The 24,022-nt window shown below is 45.5% G+C and overlaps 1 protein-coding gene across 2 annotated transcripts in view; it reads right to left on the bottom strand.

Moving 5' to 3' along the window:
* Window positions 1-24,022, bottom strand: part of ATP9B (ATPase phospholipid transporting 9B) — a 2,364,768-nt gene that overhangs the window by 68,831 nt on the left and 2,271,915 nt on the right. For both annotated transcript variants that reach the window (XM_086965515.1, XM_086965516.1), the window contains exon 24: window positions 3,610-3,765. In XM_086965515.1, coding sequence (XP_086821641.1) covers window positions 3,610-3,765 — 156 coding nt within the window. The remainder of the gene's footprint in view (window positions 1-3,609; window positions 3,766-24,022) is intronic.

The following is a 24,022-nucleotide window of genomic DNA, read 5'->3' as shown; positions in this document are numbered from 1 at the left end:
ATCTTTTCACCAGGACGCAAGGGGATGGGGTCCCTGGGGCCAAAATCATCCCAGGAGGTGGGGGGAATGCTGCCACCCTCGATTATATAATGGAAATACACAGGGATGGGGTCCCAAAGACCAAAAATGGCCCAGGGAGGGGGGCCGTGCAGCACCACCCGCCAATGAAATTATGGGTTTTACAAAAAAAGGGTATACCCAAAATCACTGGGACCTGGGTGCAAGACAGTATAGAGTATGGTGGTCCCAGTATAACAACATCAAAACAGTGTCAATGGAAAAAATACAATAGTATTTAAAATAGAAAATCGAAGAAGAACTATGCTGATGCTGCAGTGTTATTTAATCACACTGAACATAACTTCCAGTTTGTAAGAGCGACATTTTAGAGCAAACACATTTAAGAAACATCATCATTGGAGTGCCCAGATGAAAAAGTGAAAGGGGAAGGAAAGTGATTCAAGTGAGGTAGTGAGGTAAGTGAAGTTTAAATGGTGATGAATATCACAATCAAATAGTCAGGCATATCCTATTCAATGCCAAAAAACTTTAGTCATAGTACATAACATCTGTACACAATTCCATTGCCAAGTAACGCACGAGTTCACAGTAAAGCAAGTACTGCTGAAGGAACTGGCATCAATGAAGTGTCGACGTTTCGACCCCTGTATGAGTATAGGTTCTTCCAACCCTTACTGGGGGGTCTTCCTCAGGATTGATGTGGGAGTGGGAGGGACGGGGCACCGTAAATGGATAGAAAGGGACTTCACAGAAATGAATGTTGTCAGGTCATGCGGGCTCCGCGGCTCCAAGAAAATGCGAAGGAGAGAGTGAAAAATCACTCGAAAGATGCGAATTAATCAATGGAATCTGTGAACCGTGACGGATCCGTGGTTCACCAGGTGTTGTGACCACAGATCCGTCACGTATCACAGATTCCATTGCTGCTCAGCGGTGTGATAGTACACTAAAACCCAGCAGGGTAAAGTCCTTCACTGACATCAGGTGCCTTTCGCCTCCTTCCAAAAGCGGTTAATAATTCCGTAGAGAAAGTTACGGAAAAATGTTAAAAGTGAATTGGACATTAGGCTTATGTGAGTGTCCTCAGGGTGCACAAGCAGGAAAAGGAAAGAGAAGGTCTACTCGACAGAATGTGTCCGCACTAAATGGAAAACTGAGATTTCATGCACTGTGGGTGCAAGAGTAACTAACAGCTTGATGAGGGATAACGTAGCTACATTTAGAACTATGTAACCCATTGACCAGTGTTGACAACCAAACAGTTCAGTTTTGCATCCTGGGACAGAGGGAATTGTAGTTTTATAGGCCTTTAAAGGGTGAGGGGCTAAACCTTCACCATGATTACTGCTTTTGAGTAAAAAAAAAAAAAAGTCAAGCTGAATGAACTTGGAAGCAACTGGCAGCCATACAGAAAGAGACGCTTTAAACAAACTTGTTAAAGACACAGTAAAATCATGAGTGCCGGTTACACCAGTAAATCTGAACAAACTCTGACCTGTGCATCCACTGCTGTCACCTATCTGTCAACCTTCAAACAAATTTCACCTTGTGAGGAAGGGGCATGGTCTAGGAGGGAGTGGAGCTTTGGGACAAGAGCTATCTCAAAGGCACTTTGCCCGCCACCAATGCACCCACCCGCTCGCCCCCCAAAAAATTGTGAGGCAAGCTCCTTACAGTCTCGCATCAAACAAAAATGGTTCTGAATACTCGACCGCTAGGAGATGAAGGTAGGGGCATGATGGCTGGGAGCCGAAGCTGAATGGAGCAGGATGGAGCATGCCACAGCATAAGAAAAGAAAGGCGGTGCATGCTTTATGCCGATACCACAAGCCCGGGAGTTGTGTGTAACGAAATAAAAAAACAAGCAGGATGGAGCACGCCACAGAGTGTATAAGAAAAGAAAGGCGGCGCATGCTTTATGCCGATAGCGCAAGCCCGGGAGTCAAAACATTTTTTTTTAAAAACACACGAGTGGCGAGCGAGTTGTGTGCGCGTGCGCAAAAAGGAAATTTTTAAAAAGCGATCGCGCTCCAGGTGGTGCCTCGGGTGCTAAAAGCTGGCGGCTGAGGGCGTGCACGCAAGCTCTAGGCCACAGTGGTAGAATTTTCTGAAGCCTTACTAATAGTCTCATCAGAGCAGCGCTTGTGCTGGCTCAGGCGAGACCTAAAAAAGACTTACATCCCTACTCCTCTCTGTTCTGGCTTTTCATTGGTACATGTGGGTGCAACTTACCTTTCCTCCATTTCTATTGGCTGCAGCATATTTTTTTCTGCATTTACCAATGCTTGTTCCTTGTCTGCTTCTCTTATCAGTTTCCCGCCTCCGAAATACTGTTAACATTCACTTTTGTGGAGCAAGACTTTCACCAACTTTTGTCTTTTACTACTGCAGCATATTTATATAACAATTTATCACCTAGAGAGATTAAGTGATTTGCATATAATCACAGGATCTAGCCCGGCGCCACTGAGACTAGAACTAGGATCCCCAGCTCTTGAGTCAGCAGCTCTGGCCGCCTCACCACATCCTCTCCACACCTGTGTTGTCCGCCACGGAGCTCTCCTTCTCCCAGACAATGATTGATGAAAACAGCTCTTTATTAATTACATAGGCAAAACCGATGTATTACCAATGCTTGTTACATTTCTAAAGACCGGTGCCTTGTTCATCTTCGTTAACAACACCATATTGCAGGCCATGGAAGACCGGGACAGCTCATGCTCGTCCCTGTACCTGGTTTGCAGTGGTGAACGGATAGGGAAAAAAGCTGCCACTACAGGCTATGTGAACTTTGAAAGCGTCAGGGCTCGAGTCGGGGGTACACGCGGGTGGACGGCGTCCGCCCACTCTTTTCACAGGGTGGACGAAGACTTCCCTGCCAAGAAGCTGGGCCCCACATAAATAAGATGAACGTGTCCTGGTGTAATTTTCAGACACAGGGACACGTTGAGCATGTGACATCATGGGGTCATCTGCATATTGTCAGTCCTCCCACTTCTTTTTATAGGACTTGTGCCCTGGAAAGAGTATACTATTTGCTTTCATATAGTGATGAGAGAATTACTGGCTTTCATTAGGCTGCATGCAGGGCTCGAGTCAGGGTACCACGTGGGTGGACAGAGTCCCTCCACTTATTTTACTGGGAGTTCCATAACTATAAACTGCAACTGAGTGCAAGCCACCTTTCATGACGTCACTTCCTGTCGAAACGTCATCGTCGCCTCACTTCTTTTTTTAGGACTTGTGCCCTGGCTGCATGTACAGTACAAACTCCTCCCACTCGCGAATGTCCAAGCTTCATGTGTCAATCAGACGCAATCCACAAAAGCATAGCGACTCAAAGGCCAATGGCAGTCAAGTGGCGTACATAAATGCAATCACATCTCTTTTGCTCATAAATCAGACTAACTTCCTGCGTTCCTGTACATTTATTCGACAGTGTCTTCTGAGTAACATGCCAATTACATAAAACAAAAAAACGGTCCTCAGGCTGTGCATATCCTAATTAGAAATGTATAAACTAAAGCTGCAAAGTTGGCTGCACACTCACATTTTGCAATGGTCTAGCACACAACGATGCCCCCTTACCTGCATAGTGGAAATAATAAGGCCCCTGTGAATGACAAACTGACTCAGCGCCGCTGATCTTTTGTAGCTGTTGCGGCCGTGCACCATCAGTAACCGTCCGATGTGCTTGAACTGGGTGATGGAAAAATCTGCTGCCAGGGAAGCTTGTTTTCCCTCCTAAATAAAAATGGTATTAATTATAGAATACGCGGAAAAATATTAATCATAAAACTGAGCTGCAGAAACGAATTTTGTTATATTCATTTTTATTGTTTTTATAGCTAAAACTAACCATACAACATAGCTGTGGCACCAAACACTGCAGTAGTTATCTATAAACAGCATTCCATGACATAAACACAGAACTAGAATAAAGGAATAAAAGAAAAAAAAGTGATTTAGTGGTCAGATGGTTCCTCCAATGTCCAAGTCTCTGGAGGCCCAAGGACCCCATGCGCTCTTGTGCTTTCTTTCACAACCTGTGTTACATACAGTAACCCAGTGACAACACTACAATGGACACCACACAGGTTTTATATAAAAAATAAGTATACTTTATATAGAGTTACCACAAGACCATAAACGACAAAAATACACAATACTGTTACTTTAAGATGGTAGATTAAGTTTAGTTCAGTTCAGTTCTTAGATGCGACACTTTGCGTCAATGTACCTTAGGTTGCGTTGCGCTTCCAGCGAGGGAAATGCGGCAAAGTTCAGGTGCAAAGAAATAAAGACATGAAGATCTTCCAGATGTGGAAAGCTTCTCGAGGATGCGAGAAGTTCTCAGTTCGATGCGTGGACTGCAGCGGTGACACCCTGACGATGCGACGGCAGCAGCTCCAGCGGCGACATTCTTTTACCACGATGCGTGAAGCTTCCGCTCGATGCGACAACTACAGCGGCGACATCTACAATGCGACGGCAGCAGCTCCGATGGCGAAGCGCTTCTCGGGGATGCGATTTGCTCTTCTTCGATGCGGTACAGTGTGACAGTTCCAGCAGCGACCCCTCCCTTGGAGTTGCGACGGCAGGCGCAGCGACGGCGACACGCTCTGACCTCGTTGCGAGATTCTTCTTTTCCTGATGAGGTGCAATGCGACCCCTACATCGGCGACACCCTCCTTCGGAGTTGAGACGGCAGCAGCAGCGATGGCGACAAGCTTACTCTTCGTTGCGGCACGCTTCTCTCTGATGCGGTGCAGTGCGACAGTTCCAGCGGCGACACCCTCCGTCGGAGTTGCGACGGCAGGCACAGCGACGGTGACACGCTTCTTCTCGTTGAGTCGCGCATCCAGCTCCTTGCGACACGCAGTTCCTCCAGAAGGCCCAAAAATAGCAGCAGGCACTTCCAAAAGAACTCTGGGGAGCTGGGTGTTGAAGTCTGTTGTCCCTGAGACTTCAGCAGGAGGCAAGCTCTTTTCCAAGCCCTTGGAGATTCTTCACAAGTTGAAAGCAAAGTACACAAAGTTCCTTTCTCCTTCCTTTGGTAGTAAGGCAACCACTGCAGGCCAATCCCCTAAGCAGCGCTTCAGCTTGGGAATAGTCTCTCCTCAGTTTCTTCAGGTTCCTCTCCTCAGTAAAGGTTTCTTCTTGTAGTCCAAAGTGATCTAGTTTCATGGGATCAGGGTCCCAATATTTATACTCCAAAACCCTTTGTTCTCTGAGGGGAGAGGGGCCTTTGCCCAGTCCAAACCAGTTCTGAAACACTCTGTTTACCAGACTTCTCCTTTCCTTTCACAGTGCAGGGCAGGCACATCAGACGCCCCACAGGAGGTGGAGCCAGCATTGTGGAAGGCAAGTACAGTCCTGTAGCACTTTGTTTACAGGACTCCTTCTCTTCTTTCAGTGTGCAGGGCAGAGACATCAGCCGCTCCCCAGGAGGTGGAGCCAGCATTGGGGAAGGCCGGCACAGCACTATTCAAGGTTCAGGTGCAACTCCTCCCTCCCATCTAGATGCAGATCTCTCTATTCACCACTGGTCTGACTCAGCCTGTCCCTTGGAATCCCCCAGCCCTGTCACTCACAAAACCAGACAAAGGAATACACAACTGAGCTGAAGCAGGCTTGAAAGGTTAGGATTTGCAAACACAGAATGTTAAAACCAACTTCACTAAAAGATGTGTTTTATCATTCTGAGTTCAGGCATACTAAACTCGAATTTCTACCATGTTCTCTGAGACAGTTAGGATTATAAAAATGTAATAATCTAACAGCCCATTCTGGCCTATGGAGAACAGGTAGCCTTGCAATAGTGAAAAACGAAAATGGCTGTAATTCACTATTAGGACATGCCACACACATCACGGTTTGTCCTACCTTATACTTACAATGCACCTTGCCCTTGGGCCTACCATGGGGTGACTGATATGAAGAAAAGGGAAGGTTTTAGGGACTGGAAAGTAGGTGCACTTGCCCAGCCAGCATGACAGTACCAGACTGCACACAGGCTCTGCAATGGCAGACCTTAGATACATTTTACAAGGCTGCTTCTGTGGGTGGCACAACCAGTGCTGCAGGTCCACCAGCAGCATTTGGATTTACACGCTCTGGGCACACGCAGTGCAGTAGACTCGGGTCTGACAAGTAAACCAAATAGCCAAACAAGGAACCACTTATTAACACATCAATTTATAATAGGGAGCACTTGCACTGTGGCACTGAATAGCAGTGGCACAGTGCCCAAAGCATCTAATACCAGCAAAAATACATGAGGCAACAGCAAAAATGGAAGGGAGACCCACGCCAATGGTGCCAGGTCTAACACTGTGCATTTGTGAATCACCTCTCTGCCCTAGCACAATACTCCAACCCCCTGGACTACTCCTGTGGAGTAGTTAGGGTCGGAGGGCGAGCGTCCTGACAGTGCTCTGCAATGTTTCTCTTTGCAACTATGAAGCCAACTCCTGCCAAGGTTCTGTGCGGAATATATGACGATACAACATGACGTGTGGTGTTACCACGCTTGGCATTACACTGCAAGTCGTTTCAACGACTTGCGCTAGATGGCGCGCTGGATTTAGGAATAGTATAAATTACTATTCCAATTCCAGTTAGGGCAACAGCAGGGAATGTGTTGGATTTAAAATCCAACACATTCCCTGGTGTTGCACGCCACCTAGCGCAAGTCTTAGAAATGCCTTGTGATGTAAAGCCACGTGTGATAACAACGTGGTCGTTGTAACGACCGCGTTGTTACCTACCTGTGTAGTAACAACAGCGTTGTAACCACTGTTTCCCTTCTGTGCGCTGGGAATCCACCCTCCATGATTCAAATAAAGCTACATTGGAATCCAGAACTCTAGGAGTGTTTAGAATATTCGCTATGCTGCCTTGGATTTCCAGACAATAGCGTATTATAGGGGGACGAGCAGACAGGAAATATTTTCACGTGCGTAGGTGATTATTTTTTAGGTTTGCCCTAAATAAATCAACAGAACAACGGCACATATTTCTGTTATCCTCACAAAACTGGGGCCTATTCCCAAGATGCATTTTGGACTCAGATTCTGTGCCACTCACAGAATCCGTGCTACTGCTGCATTGAAGGACGTTTGGAAGCGGACTTGCGCCAAATTGCCTGGAAAAATCCTTCGAGGTCGCGCTGCTGGTGGGAGCTCCTCCTTGATCGACGGAGTGTCCAACAGCTCCCAGCGTGCGCTAGACCCCACTCTTGTTGGCTGCCTGCACCGGGGGACTGCGAGGACCAGAAGCCTTTGCTTCCACCACCTGGTGCCTCTTCCCCCGGCGGTAACGCCCATCACCTGCCGTTCCCTATTTACCTTTCGTGACACCCGCTTCGCGGGTGCCACTCACAGAATCCGTGCTACTGCTGCATTGAAGGACGTTTGGAAGCGGACTTGCGCCAAATTGCCTGGAAAAATCCTTCGAGGTCGCGCTGCTGGTGGGAGCTCCTCCTTGATCGACGGAGTGTCCAACAGCTCCCAGCGTGCGCTAGACCCCACTCTTGTTGGCTGCCTGCACCGGGGGACTGCGAGGACCAGAAGCCTTTGCTTCCACCACCTGGTGCCTCTTCCCCCGGCGGTAACGCCCATCACCTGCCGTTCCCTATTTACCTTTCGTGACACCCGCTTCGCGGGTGCCACTCACAGAATCCGTGCTACTGCTGCATTGAAGGACGTTTGGAAGCGGACTTGCGCCAAATTGCCTGGAAAAATCCTTCGAGGTCGCGCTGCTGGTGGGAGCTCCTCCTTGATCGACGGAGTGTCCAACAGCTCCCAGCGTGCGCTAGACCCCACTCTTGTTGGCTGCCTGCACCGGGGGACTGCGAGGACCAGAAGCCTTTGCTTCCACCACCTGGTGCCTCTTCCCCCGGCGGTAACGCCCTTTTACCCTCCCTTTAAATTAAACCACACTTCACGCAACGCGGGACGCGCGCGTGGAGAAGCGCGGGGCGAAGCCCGGGCCAAGGGCGGGCCCGTTTCAGCCCGTTACAGACTGTGCAGGACTGGACTGGGCCACGGTATTTTTGTTTTGTTTTTATATTATCCTCCGTCCACTTGTTGATCTGTGTGGTCATAAATTAGTGGGACCTCATATTCTAGTGAAAAAATTGTAATAGCGATATCAGTTTGCTCGTGACCCACAAGTTATTGCGTTCGAAACGCATAGCGCCCAATCATGACCAGAGTCACAAGAAGCAAAAAGACAGACAAAACCACTGACATAACGGGTCCACTTGACCTATTCCTACACAAGGCCAACGCAGCCATTGACAATACTATTCAATTGATAGATCGACGGGTGTCTCACGAATTGGAGATGGCCAGAAAAAGATCGTCTATGGGCCCGCTGGCCTCAGCACAAACCCCTATACAAAAGGGGCCGATCATACCCCTGCTGAATCCAACAAGTGCATTAGTTCACACAGTTCCAAACACTGTGGATTTGTCAGCAACATAGTGGTCACTAGGTCCCGATTCTGATTCTGGGGAGGATCTGGAAAAAACACCAGATTTACAACTCCTACATAATCATGAAATGGCCATAGAATCCAACACCACGGGGGCCAGGGAGGGTGCCATACCTAAGAGGTTAAATAAGGGGTCGAACCCACATGAGCACATATTAGCTCCACCAAATGGTGGGAACTCTTGTAATCCGAACATAAACAGTAACAACACCGTAGTGTTGCAAACACCATCACCAACCAATAGTGTGATCCCAAACACGCCCCCACGGAACATCACGCCACTGGGGAACCTAGATACACTAGGCGCAGTAGGGGGCATGCAAAAACCTTGTACCTCATGTGTGACACTACATGACTTTCTCACAAACAGCATGGGGGAACTGTTAAAATACCATCTGAAACCCCTGGAGAAAAGCATAAGGGTAATCGAAAAACAACTCGCCAAACTAAATACCCCTGCATTTATGCAGAAGTCACTGAGCACCCTAGACATGGGGGAGGGGAAGACCAAACAGCCAAGCAAACCGGTCAAATCGGCTAAACCAACTCAACCATCCATAACACCAGCTGTTTGCCCAAAGCCCTGTGGACCAGATAAAGAAGGGAACATCCAGACTATTAAAAGCGTCAAACATAATCCACAAAATACTCCTAAACCCCAAACTGTAGAGGGAAAGGGCCAACTCGTTACCACTAGTGATAACGCACAACCCACCCCAGCCCTAGTAGCCCTAAATACTCAGCTAGCCAACCTAAAGGAGAATTCACAAAAACCCCAAAAAACTCAGCCCTCGCAAGCTCAGGGGAAACAGAGGACGGGATCTAGACCTAGACGGCCGTTCCATCTTCCACCTGAGGCCACCCCGTTCACTGTTGTCCTAACAGGGGTCTCAGAATTACCAGAGGGCTCGGATGAGCCCCCGTGGTCACTGAGAAACAAAGTTATGCAATGGCTTAGCCAAAATAGACCTATACAGCCATCGCATCACAGCAGAATCAACTCAGTTAGAAGAGTGTTTTGGATTGGGGATACTAAAAAAAGCCTACAGGGTGACTGCGTTATAATCAACTGTGACGATCCTGCTATGGCTGACTATATCTCTTCCTGGCCAGCATTTGAAAAAAGAGGGGGGGTGGATGTACAGCGCCTTTCCTTTTTTTATCCTCCGTTAAATACCCTGAATTACGAAAATAGAACTGGATGGGATGATGTCCAGGATTGGCCCTGGACACAGGTGGGGTACACTAATAGAAGCAGAAATAGGAATAGCAACAATAATGGTTGGAACAGAGGCTGGAATTCCCGCCCCTGGTACCACAGCAGAGGCAACCCAAACTTTGATTACTGGGAGGGGGTTCCCATGAGGAACAGATTCGACTGTTTAGACATGGTCGATTGACCAATAAAGGTTACCACAGGGGTCTTAGAAGTCACTGCTCCCCAACAAAAGATCCATGATGTCCCTTCCCTAGTAGAAAATACTAACCCCGTGATGTCAGAGATTACACTAGTGCAAGACACGGGTGGTGGAAACTTGTTAAGCCAGCAGTTAACAGAAAAATCCACTAGGTCATGGACCGAGAATGGAACTGGGCCCATAATTGAAATTACCAGCATAAAACCCTATCTGAGTACAGTAGATAGGACTAAGACCCAACTCGATAACGAGATTGAAGCCTTGGAGGAGGGCATGGTCTCACAATGTAGGCAGGAAGAATCCTGCCCAACCACTGAGGGGAACTGTTTGTTAAAGATATCTTCCTGGAATATTGCTGGGCTTGCGAAAAAAGCGCGTGACCAGCTATTCCTAACTTTTATGGAAAAGCAGGATATAGTCTGCCTACAGGAGTGCTGGGACCCATATGAGACCTCTATAGAGGGTTTTAGCACTTTCTACGTTCCCTCGATCCAGGGTAACCGAGGCAGGGGCTCGGGGGGACTTTGTATTTTTACTTCTAATCTCTGTAACATAGAACAGAACATGTATGAGGCAAGAGGGCCAAAAGCAGGTGTAGGGAGTTCACTACAAGGCTTGTTTTTTAAATCAAATGGGCGCTCCTTCTTTCTGATAAACCTTTATAATAATATGCCAAAAGTAGAGGTAAAAATTCTATTAGCGGAAGTGGACTCACTGCTAAAGAGAGGCGGCCAGGCGGCAGACTGCTTACTTATAGCGGGGGATTTTAATTGTCATCTATGTCCCTATAGCCAAACAAAAAACTGTGGCATTTTTGACTCACAAGGGGATCCCACCACACACTTTGAACATTCCTTAGGGGGAAATTTGCTAAATCAATTTATGCATGAATGGGATTTGGCTTTTGCAAACGAACTCTGCCAGCCACCCGTAGTGTTTCAAACAACCTTTTTTGGTCATGGGGCAGGCACTGTAATAGACTTTATCCTGGTTTCAAATAGGAACCAAGGTTGGGTGGGGGGGTTTGATACGGAGGGCCTAGCAATAAGTGACCATTTCCCTATTAGTACCTCCCTTAAACTAGGGAAATCTGGCACCCAAAAAATAAGCACCACGGATATATTGCATGGCCGTTCAGTGGCACTGGCCAGGAAAAATGGCTATGCCATTAAATGGGCAAAAATTGAACCCACGAACTTTCTGAAAGATCTATTACAGAAAGAAACTAGACAATTTAACACCTGCCTGGAACTAAGCACCAACCCAGAACAAATAATACAGGCTTACGATGAGATTAAAGCCGCAATAAACGCTAAGCTAACTAAAAAATTAAAGGCAAGGGATGAAACGAGAATATATGGCTGGTTTAATCGAGCCTGCACAAGTGCTCATAAAGCACTCTTACAGGCTTTAAAGACCATACCCAGGGATAGCAGCCAAGTTAAGGAGGCTAGACAAGCTTACAAGCTGACTCTCCAAACAAGGAAGAAAGAACTTAAAAATGCAGCTTGGGAAGCCTTGATAAAGGCAAGCGCACTAAGGGATAACACGTCCTTCTGGAAAGAAGTAAATGCTCCCTTCTTTCTTGATAGGAAGGTAGACTCCATGGAAATTGGCATAGCTGAAGATGTCTGGGTCAATCATTTTACTGCCCTCTACAAGAAAGACTCACTTGTGTTGATTTCACAAGAGGAGTTGGCTGAGGGGAGTGAGATTCTTCTACAACCACAGGGAAATTTCCCACTAAAAGTAATGTTCACCCCTGCAGACCTGGAACAAGCGATTTCCCAGAGTGCAAGCCTAAAGGCTCCAGGGCCTGACGGTGTCCCCATTGATCTATTTAAAGGGAACGTAGATCTCTGGGCACCCTTACTGGCAAATGTCCTTAACGCCTATACCAAACTAGGTTTCCCCAACACATGGAAGGAAGCGATAGTCATCCCAATATTTAAAAAAGGAGACAGACAGGACCCAAAATGTTATCGCCCCATTTCTCTGTTAGATAATTTAATGAAGGTAGCAGGCAGGGTGTTACTAACCAAATTACAAACCTGGTCCAAGAGTAACGGGATACTCTCAAAATTCCAATATGGTTTTAAGTCGGGTGTGGGAACTATAGAGCAGGGTTTAAACCTGTCCCTTATAATAAATAAATATATCGGATCAAAAAAAGGGAACTTGTTCCTAACATTCGTCGACTTAACCTCGGCATTCGATTGTCTGGATCATGGAATCCTGTGGAAAACCCTGACTAAAATGGGGATAGATAAAAACATTTTAACTTTTATCCAGGAACTGTACAGAGATGCAGGAGCCACGGTGAGATATGGCAAAAACGGCGAGCAAACCAGAAAATTTCCAATTGCAAAGGGCGTTCGCCAGGGTTGCATTCTTGCACCGTTTTTATTTAATTTGTATATAAACGAGGTAGCAGACTCGATGAATGACCTGGAGGTGGATTACCCCAAGATAAATGGACTCGCAGTCCCGTTATTGTTATATGCTGATGATGCGGTGATTATGGCCCGCACTCAGCGGGGACTCCAAAAGGCATTAACGGGCTTTGCAACCTTTATGAGCTCTAGAGGCCTTATAATAAATGTGGGGAAAACTTTCACGATGTCATGCACAACGAGAAAAAAAGTACCAGACTGCAAAACCTTTGTTAATGACTCAAAGATAGCAATGTCGAAAACCTTTTCTTATCTGGGTATCATTTTTAATAATAGGGGGACATGGCCTGCAGCGATTACCTCCCGGAACCTGGCCTTTGCCCGCGCAATAGGGGCGGTTAAGCAATTTGCCAAAAAACTTGGCGGGAAACCGGTAGACACACTACTTAAGATCTACGCAGCAAAATGTGTGTCCACAGCTGTTTATGGGGCGGGGATCTGGGGACTTGCAGATAGCTCTGAAATCCAAAGGGTGGAGAATGCTTTCCTGAGGTACCTCCTAGGAGTCCCGCGTTCCACATCCACTACTATTTGCCACAACGAACTGGATAGATCTCACATTAGTGATATTATAAAAATAGCTCCAGTTATGTTGTGGCATAAGATCTGGACATGCGAGGACACGACCTTCAATAGGGAGGTAATTCAGGATTGCCTGCAGCAAGGGAATGGCGTTAAACAACCCTGGCTAGCCTATGTTAAAAAATTCCTGAACTCCATCGGCCAGCCAGAATTCTTTTCAGACCCAATATCATGCGCCCAAATCCCCAAAAAAGTATTAAAAGAGACATGTCTAGGTCTATTGGAGGAGAGGAGATATTATCTAGATGGGAATAAGTCTACCATTATAGCCCACCGCCAGATTTTGCATGAACATGGTCTACATCCTTATTTGGCGCCAAATATCTCCCCTTACCATAGAATGCTGTTAGCTCGTCTGAGGACAGATTCTTTTTTCAGGTTAATAACGTTCCCTGCCCCAAATGATTGGTCAGTGAAAATGATAAATTGCCCGTGCGACGGAGTAGCCACTCAGTCTAACATACATTGCGTACTTTTCTGCAAGTACTATCAATGGGGTAGGAAAAAACACCTATTGCCACTATTAAAGCTGTGGGGTTTGAGAAGTTGTAAAGCAGCCCTCCAAAGATTGTATTTGCTTCAAGACGAGTGTACTATTGGAGTGGTGATAAAATTCCTGTCGTTCATTATAAAATGTAGAGGGTCTATGAGAAGCGATTAGAAGGCTGAGGGTTTGTAGAAGTATTATTCTGTGCCTAATAACACCATATAATACATAAATATGTCATATTTACCTCAACCTTTCTTTCAAGCAAATGAAACGATACATATATCAAACGCTTTTTAGGAAAAAAATTTTATAGGGTTTTTAATACTAGACTATTTGAATGACTAATGTAATGAATATGAATTCTTTGTAACAATCTCCTTTTTAGTATGTAAATGTTTAAAAAATGTTGTTTTAATTGCATTTTGTAATGTTTGCTTATATGGTGTTGTCAAATACCGAATAAAGCTATCTTTGAATTTGAATTTGAGTATGTAACAAAGCACTACAGTAGTTCTACTCATATATCACAAAATGCTATTCAGAAACCTACAGCAGGGGAACTACACTACTCCTGTCTTTTCTGTGCAGAGATCCCGAATAAGATATCAGACATCTCTGCACACTTAGGTATATATTTTTGAAATGTTGGAAAGACAATAGACAGTGGTAGAAAACTGGAGAATTCTTATGACTAAATGGGAGGTGTTTAGAGAACTTTAAGGATGTGTTTAAGGAGGGACATGCTAATGTAAACACATTCTCACAAAAGAATAAGACCACTGCTATTCACAAACAACACTAATAAAGTTACAACAGCCTTAAAAATGTCAAAAGCAGCTGCAAATGTACTCCAGCCCAGTCTTGGAGTAAGTCTAGCACCACACATGGCCACTAAGAGGTGCGGCAAAACATCCCCAGATGAAAGAATACAGGCAGGGAAATACAATTAACACCCTATAGAGACTAATCTTGAATGACTTACATTCGTTAGACATTTAAACTATATAAATATATTTCGTTAGTGTTAAATATTATAACTAATAATAATTGTTTTTTTATTAATGTAATAATAAAACTAATTAAAACATTTACAAACGTAAACCTGTTCTACACGTTAAAAATCATTTAAATATATAACTATTTAATGAGGGTGAGACTTTTTAATTGTGTTGGCTGGATTCACAGAGACTGCATGAGGCCCAGCTCTAACATCACAGAGGTGCAGCATGAGTCTTCACACTCATCATTTACCTGGCTTCAGGGATTCTATTCTAAATGTGTCGCTGCTTGCCAGTTGGAGGGGGCCGGGGACTACGTGGCTCATAACCCCAGTGAAGAGAGGGAAAGATTGACAGATGCCAGCGCAGGCGGGTGCTTGAAAAATTGGTTCTTTTCCCCACGGCGGGGGGCATGCCGGGGCGAAGAGTGGGCCTGTGTTCGCCCATCATCGTTCAGAAGAGGCCAGGCTGGGCTATCCCTCTTTGTGGGCAAGCCGAGCCACCAGTCACCTCAAATATATTGATTGACTGGAGCCCAGCTGCCACCTATCCTCTGAAGGTACTTTTCCATATGATCTTGCTGCATACCAAGTTAATTCCTTTCTGAGTGATCCATCAGTTGAACCCCCAGGATTAGGAAACAAAAACTGTGTGGGGCAGAATCGTCTAATGCACCTTCCTCAGCTGTAAGCTCCACATTGGATATTTTCATAGTCAGAGTAGTCCAAGTTATTCTAAAGAAATTGACCTGGCTGAAAGGCTACTCTCTCTGGAGCATTATAAGTCGGCCCACACGGTACTCCATATTTTCATCCTCCTTGTGGTTTAAGCAACACAATTACACCTCATATAGTGCTGTCAGAAGGAATGCCAGTTGCAGAGCAGAAATTCTGTTATTAAACACAACTGACCATGACTCTATCTATGCCTGTGAAGGTGGCCCATCTGCAAAGAGGAAGCACCAGAATAAGAGCACATGCAGCCATAGGACTGGGGAAACCTGTAAAATGGTTAAGGACAAAGCTAAACACATTTACCGGACCAGGTCTTTGCCTTGGCTTTGTGGAGAAAAATTATTAAATCAACTGGGATAGGATTTTTTGATAAGTTTAAGGACTGGATTCATTCCTGTATCAACCCCTAGTAGAGAAAATCACAAGCTTAGAGCCCGAAGTATCGAAGCTCTCTAGGTTTAATCATCCCAAAAATCCTGCCCGTACCGTGGCAGCAGAGCCAATGACAGCATATAATGTAAACACCACTCTAATATGGAAGGTCGTGGCAGGATGCATTCCCTGCAATTTGAGGCTAGCACTATGGCTGCCTCTTCTTCCGCTACCACTGAGGAAATTAGGCCCAACATGGTCACAGACCATCATTGCGCTAACCTGACCAGCATGAACCTTGGTTCTAAACCAGGAAGCCTACCTTTGTGCACCGGCCCTACCAAATATACTCACTCATTTTAATCTTCCTTCTGACTGCAGCCCATACGCAGCAGTGATAGCTAATATCCCATGCTTGTCCACAGCCAGGCTGGAAACCCATGGCGACCTCAAACACAAGGTTTGCCACTGACTAACCAAAATCTAGGTAGTCAGCATTTCTATATACAGTGACATTGCATCTGTCAGGAAGGCTACATTAGGCCATACTGTATCTGCCAGAAGGGTGGTCTAGATTAGGCTGTATTGTATCTGTCAGTAGGGTGGGCTAGATTGGGCCATCAAGCAAATATTCCTGTGGGTACTGCTTGGTCGTAAATTGCAGCAATCTGACCCTTGCCGGCCATCTAATCTCAAATTGCTTCCAACACATTTACTGGAATCTCGAGAACAATCATATAACTATTCTGCCACTGGGATTTTTTTATTGTCAATTTTCTGGTACAAAGCCCATTAGGAGTGGCCCACTAGCTAGGCATCCCAAACACCTAATCAAGCCACCATCCCTACTTCTAACAGATTTAGCCACTTGTCAGACTTAGAGGATTTAGATTCACTGTCTCATGTTCATTTAGGGCGGGGGCAGGTACGATAGAGAAATGTCTGCCCACAGGGAGCTGGCTTTTGAGTTGCACAAGATTTGGACTACTCTACCAATCTGATCTGCTGGAACATTGCTGGTCTGAGCTCTAAGCAGTTACATCCGAAAAGTCTAAATGTTATTGTAAATTATGATATTGTGATGTTACAGGAAACTTGGCACCTGTAGGGCATCATTTGGGATGAGTATGAATCTTTTACTGTGTTCGCCACCTGCTCTGCTAGGGGAAAGCACAGGGACGTCTGGCTATTATGGTACGAGCATCCAGGCCATTTAAAATTGTCCCAATGATATGTAATCCCCTGGGTACTCAAGACTTGTGGATTGTTCACTTCAACAGCCTTAACTTTGCTTTGATACATTTGTATAACCCAGTGGTTGAATTGGTTTGCCAAACTGATGATGCGGTTTCGCTCTCTCGAACATTTAATGGATTACAGGGCCCTAGTCGAGAAATGTGTTCGATTTATGGGCAATCTGGATTTAGATACTAAGACTTATGGTGTGTGGTCCGCAGAGTAGCAAAGTTAGACCTATCCCTATCAACTGTATTAGTATCACTCAGGTTAAGGATTTATTTATGTAGTAGTAACTTTTGATTCCTACAATAGCTTCTTGCCCTGTTTCTCAAACAGCTGTCTCTGCTTTAACCACGCTATTGGGGCCCTGTCTGAGGTAACTGCAAAAGTAGGCAGCAAACCAATATTGCCCCTTTTGGAAATAGGGTGAAATGCCTACCCATGCTTACATATGGGGCTTCTGAGATTGTACTCTTCTCCAGAGATTCCTTTGAAGTCTACGCCACTTCAAAAGCACCACTGGGTGTAAATATTGGACCTCTGTCACTACCATATCAGTAACCTTCTAGACCTATGACTTCCCTGCAAGGAAGAAGAGCTGCTGTGCTGCTGAAAGTACTGCTACTCTTCTGGACTGCTGCTTTGATGAACCCTGCCCCTCCGTGCTCTTGCTGAGCTGCCATGCTGCCTGTTGTTCTCCTGATTGGGGAGAAGGACTGGACCTGTATCACTTGAAACCAGAGTGACTCAAATGGCTTGCTGGCTTGCCTACTGTTCCCAAGTCTCGGGGAGATCAAAGACTTGAACCACCCTCATCGGCACCTGGACTTAGCAAGCTGTAAGTCTGCCCTGCCAAGTGGTGCCCTCCCAGTCCTGGACCGTTGGAAGTGAGGCTTAAGGCATCCAGAACCCATTCATCCTCATCTTCGATGCTTCTGACCCATGCATTTTCGTCCTCGCATGAGTCAGAACTAGCGCATTCTTGTTGTTGCATGGAGTGGACCTGCCTCATCGCCCGTGGAACCAGCCCTTTACCTTCATAATTGACACATCGTCTACTGCAGGAGCAGCAGGCACATCAAATCCCGACCTGGCGCCTTGCACTCGGAAATGATGCATCGCTGCAGTTGCATGGAGAAAATCAATGCATCTAATCCACTGTGTGGCTTAACACCGATGCATCGCCTCGGCTGCACATCACATCCTCGTCGACAATTACACATCCCGGATCAAAGTACTTTGGTTCAGCGTGCTCCTGTGTGTCTCTGTAACCAGTCCGTGCTCCAATGCGGTTGGCCTGAACTTTTGACTTTGCCCTGGTCTAGTGTGGACAGATAACCCACTTAAGTTTACTGCTTCAGAGCACTGTTTTGACATTTATACTTTGAAAATTCATATCTCGACTACTATTTGATGATTTTTAATTTATAAAATGATAATCTAATTTCCTAACCTGGTGTGGAGTCTTTTTTGTGGTGCATTCACTGTGTTATTGTATGATGTGTTGCACAAATACTTTACACTTTGCCTCTTGAGTTAAGCCTGACTGCTCTGTGGCAAGCTACCAGAGGGTGAGCACAGGATAATTTAGGGTGTGATGTGACTTAGAATGACTAGGATTGTGGTTCCTGCTTGGACAGGGGGGATACCTCTGCCAACCAGGAACTCAATATCAAACACTACAGTTCCACTGACTGGATTTTGCCACTCTGGTATCATTTTCTTAATTAAAATGTACTCTATATTTCTTAATTGGTTTGGAATTTTTCTTGGGTTGTTTTATTAACTTTAGTGTGTGTGCTGCATAAATCCTTTACACATTGCCTCAAAGTGAAGCCCCAATGCTTTTGTGCCAAGCTACCACAGAGTTAAGTATATACAACAAATCCTCAGTACACGAAAGTATATAGCAATACAGTGGACATGCATAAAGTAAAGCACAGTTTAGATGCAAGTAGATGCGTTCAGATCTTTTCCTTTAATTTCTGGATGTTCAGACAGCTGACATGTGTTTCGTTGCATACATGGGAATTCGCCCCGCAACTTTATCAAGGCTATTGTCTTCTTATTACGAATCCTTAATATGTGGTGATATTTCCAACCCACAAAGGGTTCTGTTTTCCTGCGACGTCCACATAACTTCACCTTTGACTAAGGGATCCCCAGTAAGTACCAAACTCCAAATCTTCTAAGTGTAAGAAAGTGAAAACCATGGACGTCGCTCCTCGTGTAGCCAAGTACGGTGCACGTACATCTACTTGCATCTAAACTGTGCTTTACTTTATGCATGTCCATTTTATTGCTATATACTTATGTGTGCTGAGGATTTGTTGTAAATATTTGTTTGGTGGCTTCATGCCACTATATTTGGGGAGGTTGGTGTTTTTTTTCGCCTTACAGCACTGTTACAAGAACTAACATTATAATACTAATAATTGTGTCATTTCTCCTGAGTGGTGCCTCAGTTTCCCTATATCCAATACCACTGTACATTACGAGCTACCACAGAGTTAAGAACAGGCTAATTTTAGTACTTTTGTGGTTCACCTTGTCAAGGGCTAGTCTTAGTGGGGCTTTCACCCCTCTAAACAAAGAACCTAATGTCTTACAGAGAGGTTTTAGATAGCCAGATGTGTCATGTCTTGTGGTTCTCTTGTTTGTTCCTTAACAACAGTGCTACAACAGAGTGCTTCAAAGCCATATGGACAATGCTATGCTGCAATAATGATTTAATGGTCCTTAACATGTTCATAGCCAGCGTGTCAATGGGTTGTATATGGCAGGAGCTGGGCAATCATCGGTTGCAAGGTTTTGAGGCTTCAGTTTTTGCAGTTGCCCTATAAACATGTTCAAGGTTCAATGTCACTTAGTCTACCAAAGGACCTTAGAACGTCAGAGCAGACATGAAGGCTGTCATGTGTGCAATCTCCATTCCGTAGGACAAGTCTTCCAAAGCCTTTCTTTTGCAATCTTCAAATGCTGGCCTAGAAGCTGACATCGGCATTCTGTTTTCTTGATGGATGGCTCCGTTTGCAGCATGGCTTTCCAGGTGGAGTTGAATATCCAATTCTCTCCTTTACTTTCTACTGGCAAATACTTCAACCATCTGAAGGGTTCTTTTGTCTGTCTGTGCACTGCTTAGGTTTTCATCCCACTGTTATAATGGTGAGTTTCAACTATGATTTTTAGCAAGCGCTTGCTATCTCAACCTTGCGCAGTCACCTGGCTGCTCTCAGGAGTTCAAGCTCCATCGAAGTGGAGAGGGAAAAATCTTCTTTTGAAACCTTTGTTGCAGATTGCTGAGCATTACCTTTGGTCCTATGGCTGGGTCATATCCCTATTCTATCTTGAGATCTACCTCTTCTGCAGCAATGGGGGTATTGCTTCTGTCCCGTATGCCAAGAATGTCATTCTTGTGGCCATTTCCTCCGGCTGTGACCTGGATGAAATTAGTTCTCTCCAATGCAAGGGTCACTTCTTTAGAATCATCTCCTAGGGATTGGTTTTATATTGATCCAATGAGTTTTTCTACAAGATGTTATATAACTTCTATTTGTAAAACAATATTGTATCTATCAAAGAAGTTATGAAATTCCCATCCTCATCTGTAGACCATCTAGTTCACCTGTAGATTTGTGTCCCATTGGAATCATGAAACATCTTGTCACTTTCCTAGCTTCTGACTTGACCATTGGGTTCAATTGCTCCCTGAGGCAGAGAGTGATGCCAGAGGAAATTAAATCTTCTAAGATATACACCTGTTTTAAAAAAGCAGTTTCACCTCATGATCCAAACTTCATACGCTACCATTCCTAACAACATTTTGGGGAAAGTTGTTTTTCACCCGGTTGCAGTCATTCGTTGAATCAAAAAACCTTCTCCACCTTCTCCAGAGCGATGTCAGACCCGGGTATGGTTCTGAGTTGGTCATAACATCTGTTCAATATCATCTTCAATTGTGGATCGATAGTAGAGGCAATGGCATATTAGTCCTTGATGGATCTCTTTAGGATTAGGGACCTTGGGTGTGATCCTCTGGCTTTTAACAATACAAACTACTCAGCATTAGCTGAGAATTTTATTTTAAGCACTCTAACAACAGTATATCACTGGATGGCTATTAATTTACGAATATTAAACCCTGCCAAAAACTGAGCCTCATTAATAAACCAAAATCTACCAGTTTGCCAAAGGTGACGGGAACTGCTTCTATGCCATCTAAAATAGTATGTAATCTGGGTATTTATTTAGATCCAGATCATTACCTTGAATATCAGAACTCTAAGGTAGCCTGTGTCTAATTCTAGCATCTAAAAGTACTTAAAAATATCCTGCTCTACATCAACGCTGATCATTAAACCCCAATTGTCGTGACCTTGGTGCAGTCGTGCCTTAATTACCATAATTCTTGCTGGATGCTTAGAGGAGTTCAAGAGATGGCTTCTATTGGTACAGAATGTGTCAGCATGGCTTATCACAGGCACTTTTCGTTGAGACAATATCTCATCAACTACAGCACCCACCATATCCCTAGTTCTAGCAACCCTGCCCTCATTAATAAGTTCTGCAATGGGTAAATGAAACAGAAGGAGGGTGGGAGCACAGGGTGAACTGTGCTGGGATTATATGTCGTGTGCTGCCTCCCCTTTTGTGTTTAAAAGGCACCCTTGAGCCAACAACCAGACAAGCTCATCTGGGATGCACCTGTGTGCCTCTAGAGTGGTACTATGACCTGTGAAGATTTAGCCAACATTTCAGCAACCCTAGATGGCTTTTCTCTGCCCTCTTCTACCAATGAAAGACAAAACCCAGAAACAAGTGTCTAGAGATAATAGCACAACCTCTATCAACCTTGGTGAAAAACTGCAGCAACTTCGAAATAAGTGTACTGCATTTACCAGAATGCAATAGGGTGAACTGTGTGGTAATGAGAGTCTCCCCCCCCTTATGAGTAAGAGGAACAGCAGGCCCATAATCATGGAGATTACTAGTATGTGACTGAAGCGTGGTTCACTTTCTCTTTCCACTCTTAGGTATGAGATCAATGGACTTTGAAGTCCCTATTTGCTGTGGGTAGCTGTCTGCAAGTCTGTCTGAGAACTGGTATCATCTTTAGCTCCTACTCATCCTAAGCTATACCCCAATCAAAGCTGGACAGTGAAGCCAACAAAATTGAGGGCAACTGGTAAATGGGAAGAGAGGGTTAACTACCTTAATCCTTTCGAACCTACAGCTAATTGTCTAGAACTTGTATGAACTTTGGTACAACATAGAGCTGGACTAGCAATCACTTTTCTGGTCACCACATTTCAAGCAGGTATAATGGGGATCCTTGCTTGTAAACCTGTCGGCACAAAAAAACATTTATGAGGACACTGTTTCCAATTTTTAACTTACCTTCAAGTTCAGAATTGTTTGGGCTAATGGGAACTGAGGGAAAGCCCGTGGAGTAACTGGAATAAACCTAACAATAGTTTTAGATGAAAAGTCAAGCAGCAAAGTAAAACTGAATCTGTAACGTGCAGAAATAAGGGAACTGCATTTTAATTCCAGAATTTCAAATGACCAAATTATGTGATCCATGAAAATGACTCCATCTTTGTATGTTTCGATTTCTTCGTATGCCAACATTCAGGAATGTTTAACAAAAAGGGAAACCTTATTATCTGGCACTTAGAAAAGCTAGGTTCTGACAAACTGCATATACTTTGGTGAGTATGGCAGGGAACGTTACTTTTTTTAAATATATTTTTATTGCAGAGTTATAAACCACAGGATACAATTAATCAGCCAGTACACTTGTGAGATCCCCCCGTCCAATAAGAATTCCCAGTCGTACACAGCCATTCAGCCCGCATCCCGGAGGCCGGGCGGCATATTATATCGCTCAAGAGGAACACATCACAGTGCATGTCCCATAGGGACCCTGGTTGAAAGATCGTTTTGTGTATCTGCTTTTACCCCCCCACCCACAACAACATTCCCGTCAGCCATCCCAGTGATAGTCAGTGATGTCGCCCTTGTCGGGACCTGCCCTAGGCGCCACGGGTCGTCACACCTGGCCGCTCTACCCAGCCATTCTACCCTCCACATAGTAACCACCGTCCCAGTAGATCCAAGGCCCTAACAAGCGACCATCTAATGGCTTCTGGCCCTCCCCAAACACCCAACAACCAACCCCCCCAGAGCCCCCCCTCCCCTGGCAACTGCTAAGGTGTGTGCCTCGTCCTGTCGAATTGGATGGGTCCACTACAGTGCGTGGTGCTATACTTCTGTGTTCGCCCCGCGGTGTCCAGCGGCTTAGTCCTCACCATCCTCATCCTCTACCAAAGAATCACGCATAGCCTGTACCACTAACTCCCATGCACGCGCCGCATCCAATGCCTTCTCATTCCCCAACTTTACAGCTTGCTTCATCCGGAGCACACTCTCGCAGTCAGACCACCGCAGCAGCTCATTCTTCCATCTACGCAGTGAGGGTCCCCCCCTGGACTTCCAATGCCACGATATTTCCCTCTGTGCCAATATCAGGCCCAGGTCTATGAATTTGCTTGTCACCCTGGTGTGCTTAGTATGCGGGAACCAGAGCAATAGGCACGCCGCCATGTCGAATTCCACCTCCCTGTCAGTCACTTCATTCAGAAGTTCCCCTACCTCCGCCCAATAAGTCCCCAGTTGTGGGCACCCCCAAAACAAGTGGTCCATGTCCGCTCCCTGGGACGAGCACCGCGGGCAACAGGCATCCGGCACCTGAAAGTACCGCTGTAACTTCTCAGGAGTTAAATAGGCCCTATGAAGCACATAGAAATGCACCTGCTGAAAACGCGCGTTTCTAGTGCCCTTCCACGTGCGTCGCAGGATGTGACCCCATGCCGTATCCGGTATGGGCCGGCCGACGCTCACCTCCCATTTAGCCTTGAGCCCTTGGAAAGGTTCCAACCCCTCGTTCAGCATCCTATTATGGAGGCACGTCACAGCTTTGAACGTACCAGCCGCCATCACCACATATTGGCACGCCATAGTCGTCGTGGGTTCCAGGAGCCCCTCTTTCCAGTGCTTCTGTATGGCAGCCACTACTGCCGCGTGTAGGAGAAAGCCCCCAGCAGGCAGCCCGAACTGGTCCCAGAGCACTTCGAACGGCGCCAAAGCCCCATCTATGTACAAGTCGCCCACCACCTGCAGTCCCACCTCCTCCCAATCCAGCAACGGGGACCA

This window comes from Lissotriton vulgaris, chromosome 4_1 (genome assembly GCF_964263255.1).
Source record: "Lissotriton vulgaris chromosome 4_1, aLisVul1.2, whole genome shotgun sequence".
Lineage (NCBI taxonomy): Eukaryota > Metazoa > Chordata > Amphibia > Caudata > Salamandridae > Lissotriton > Lissotriton vulgaris.
Note: the sequence above shows the minus strand (reverse complement) of the source record. Positions and strands in the feature narration are given on the sequence as shown.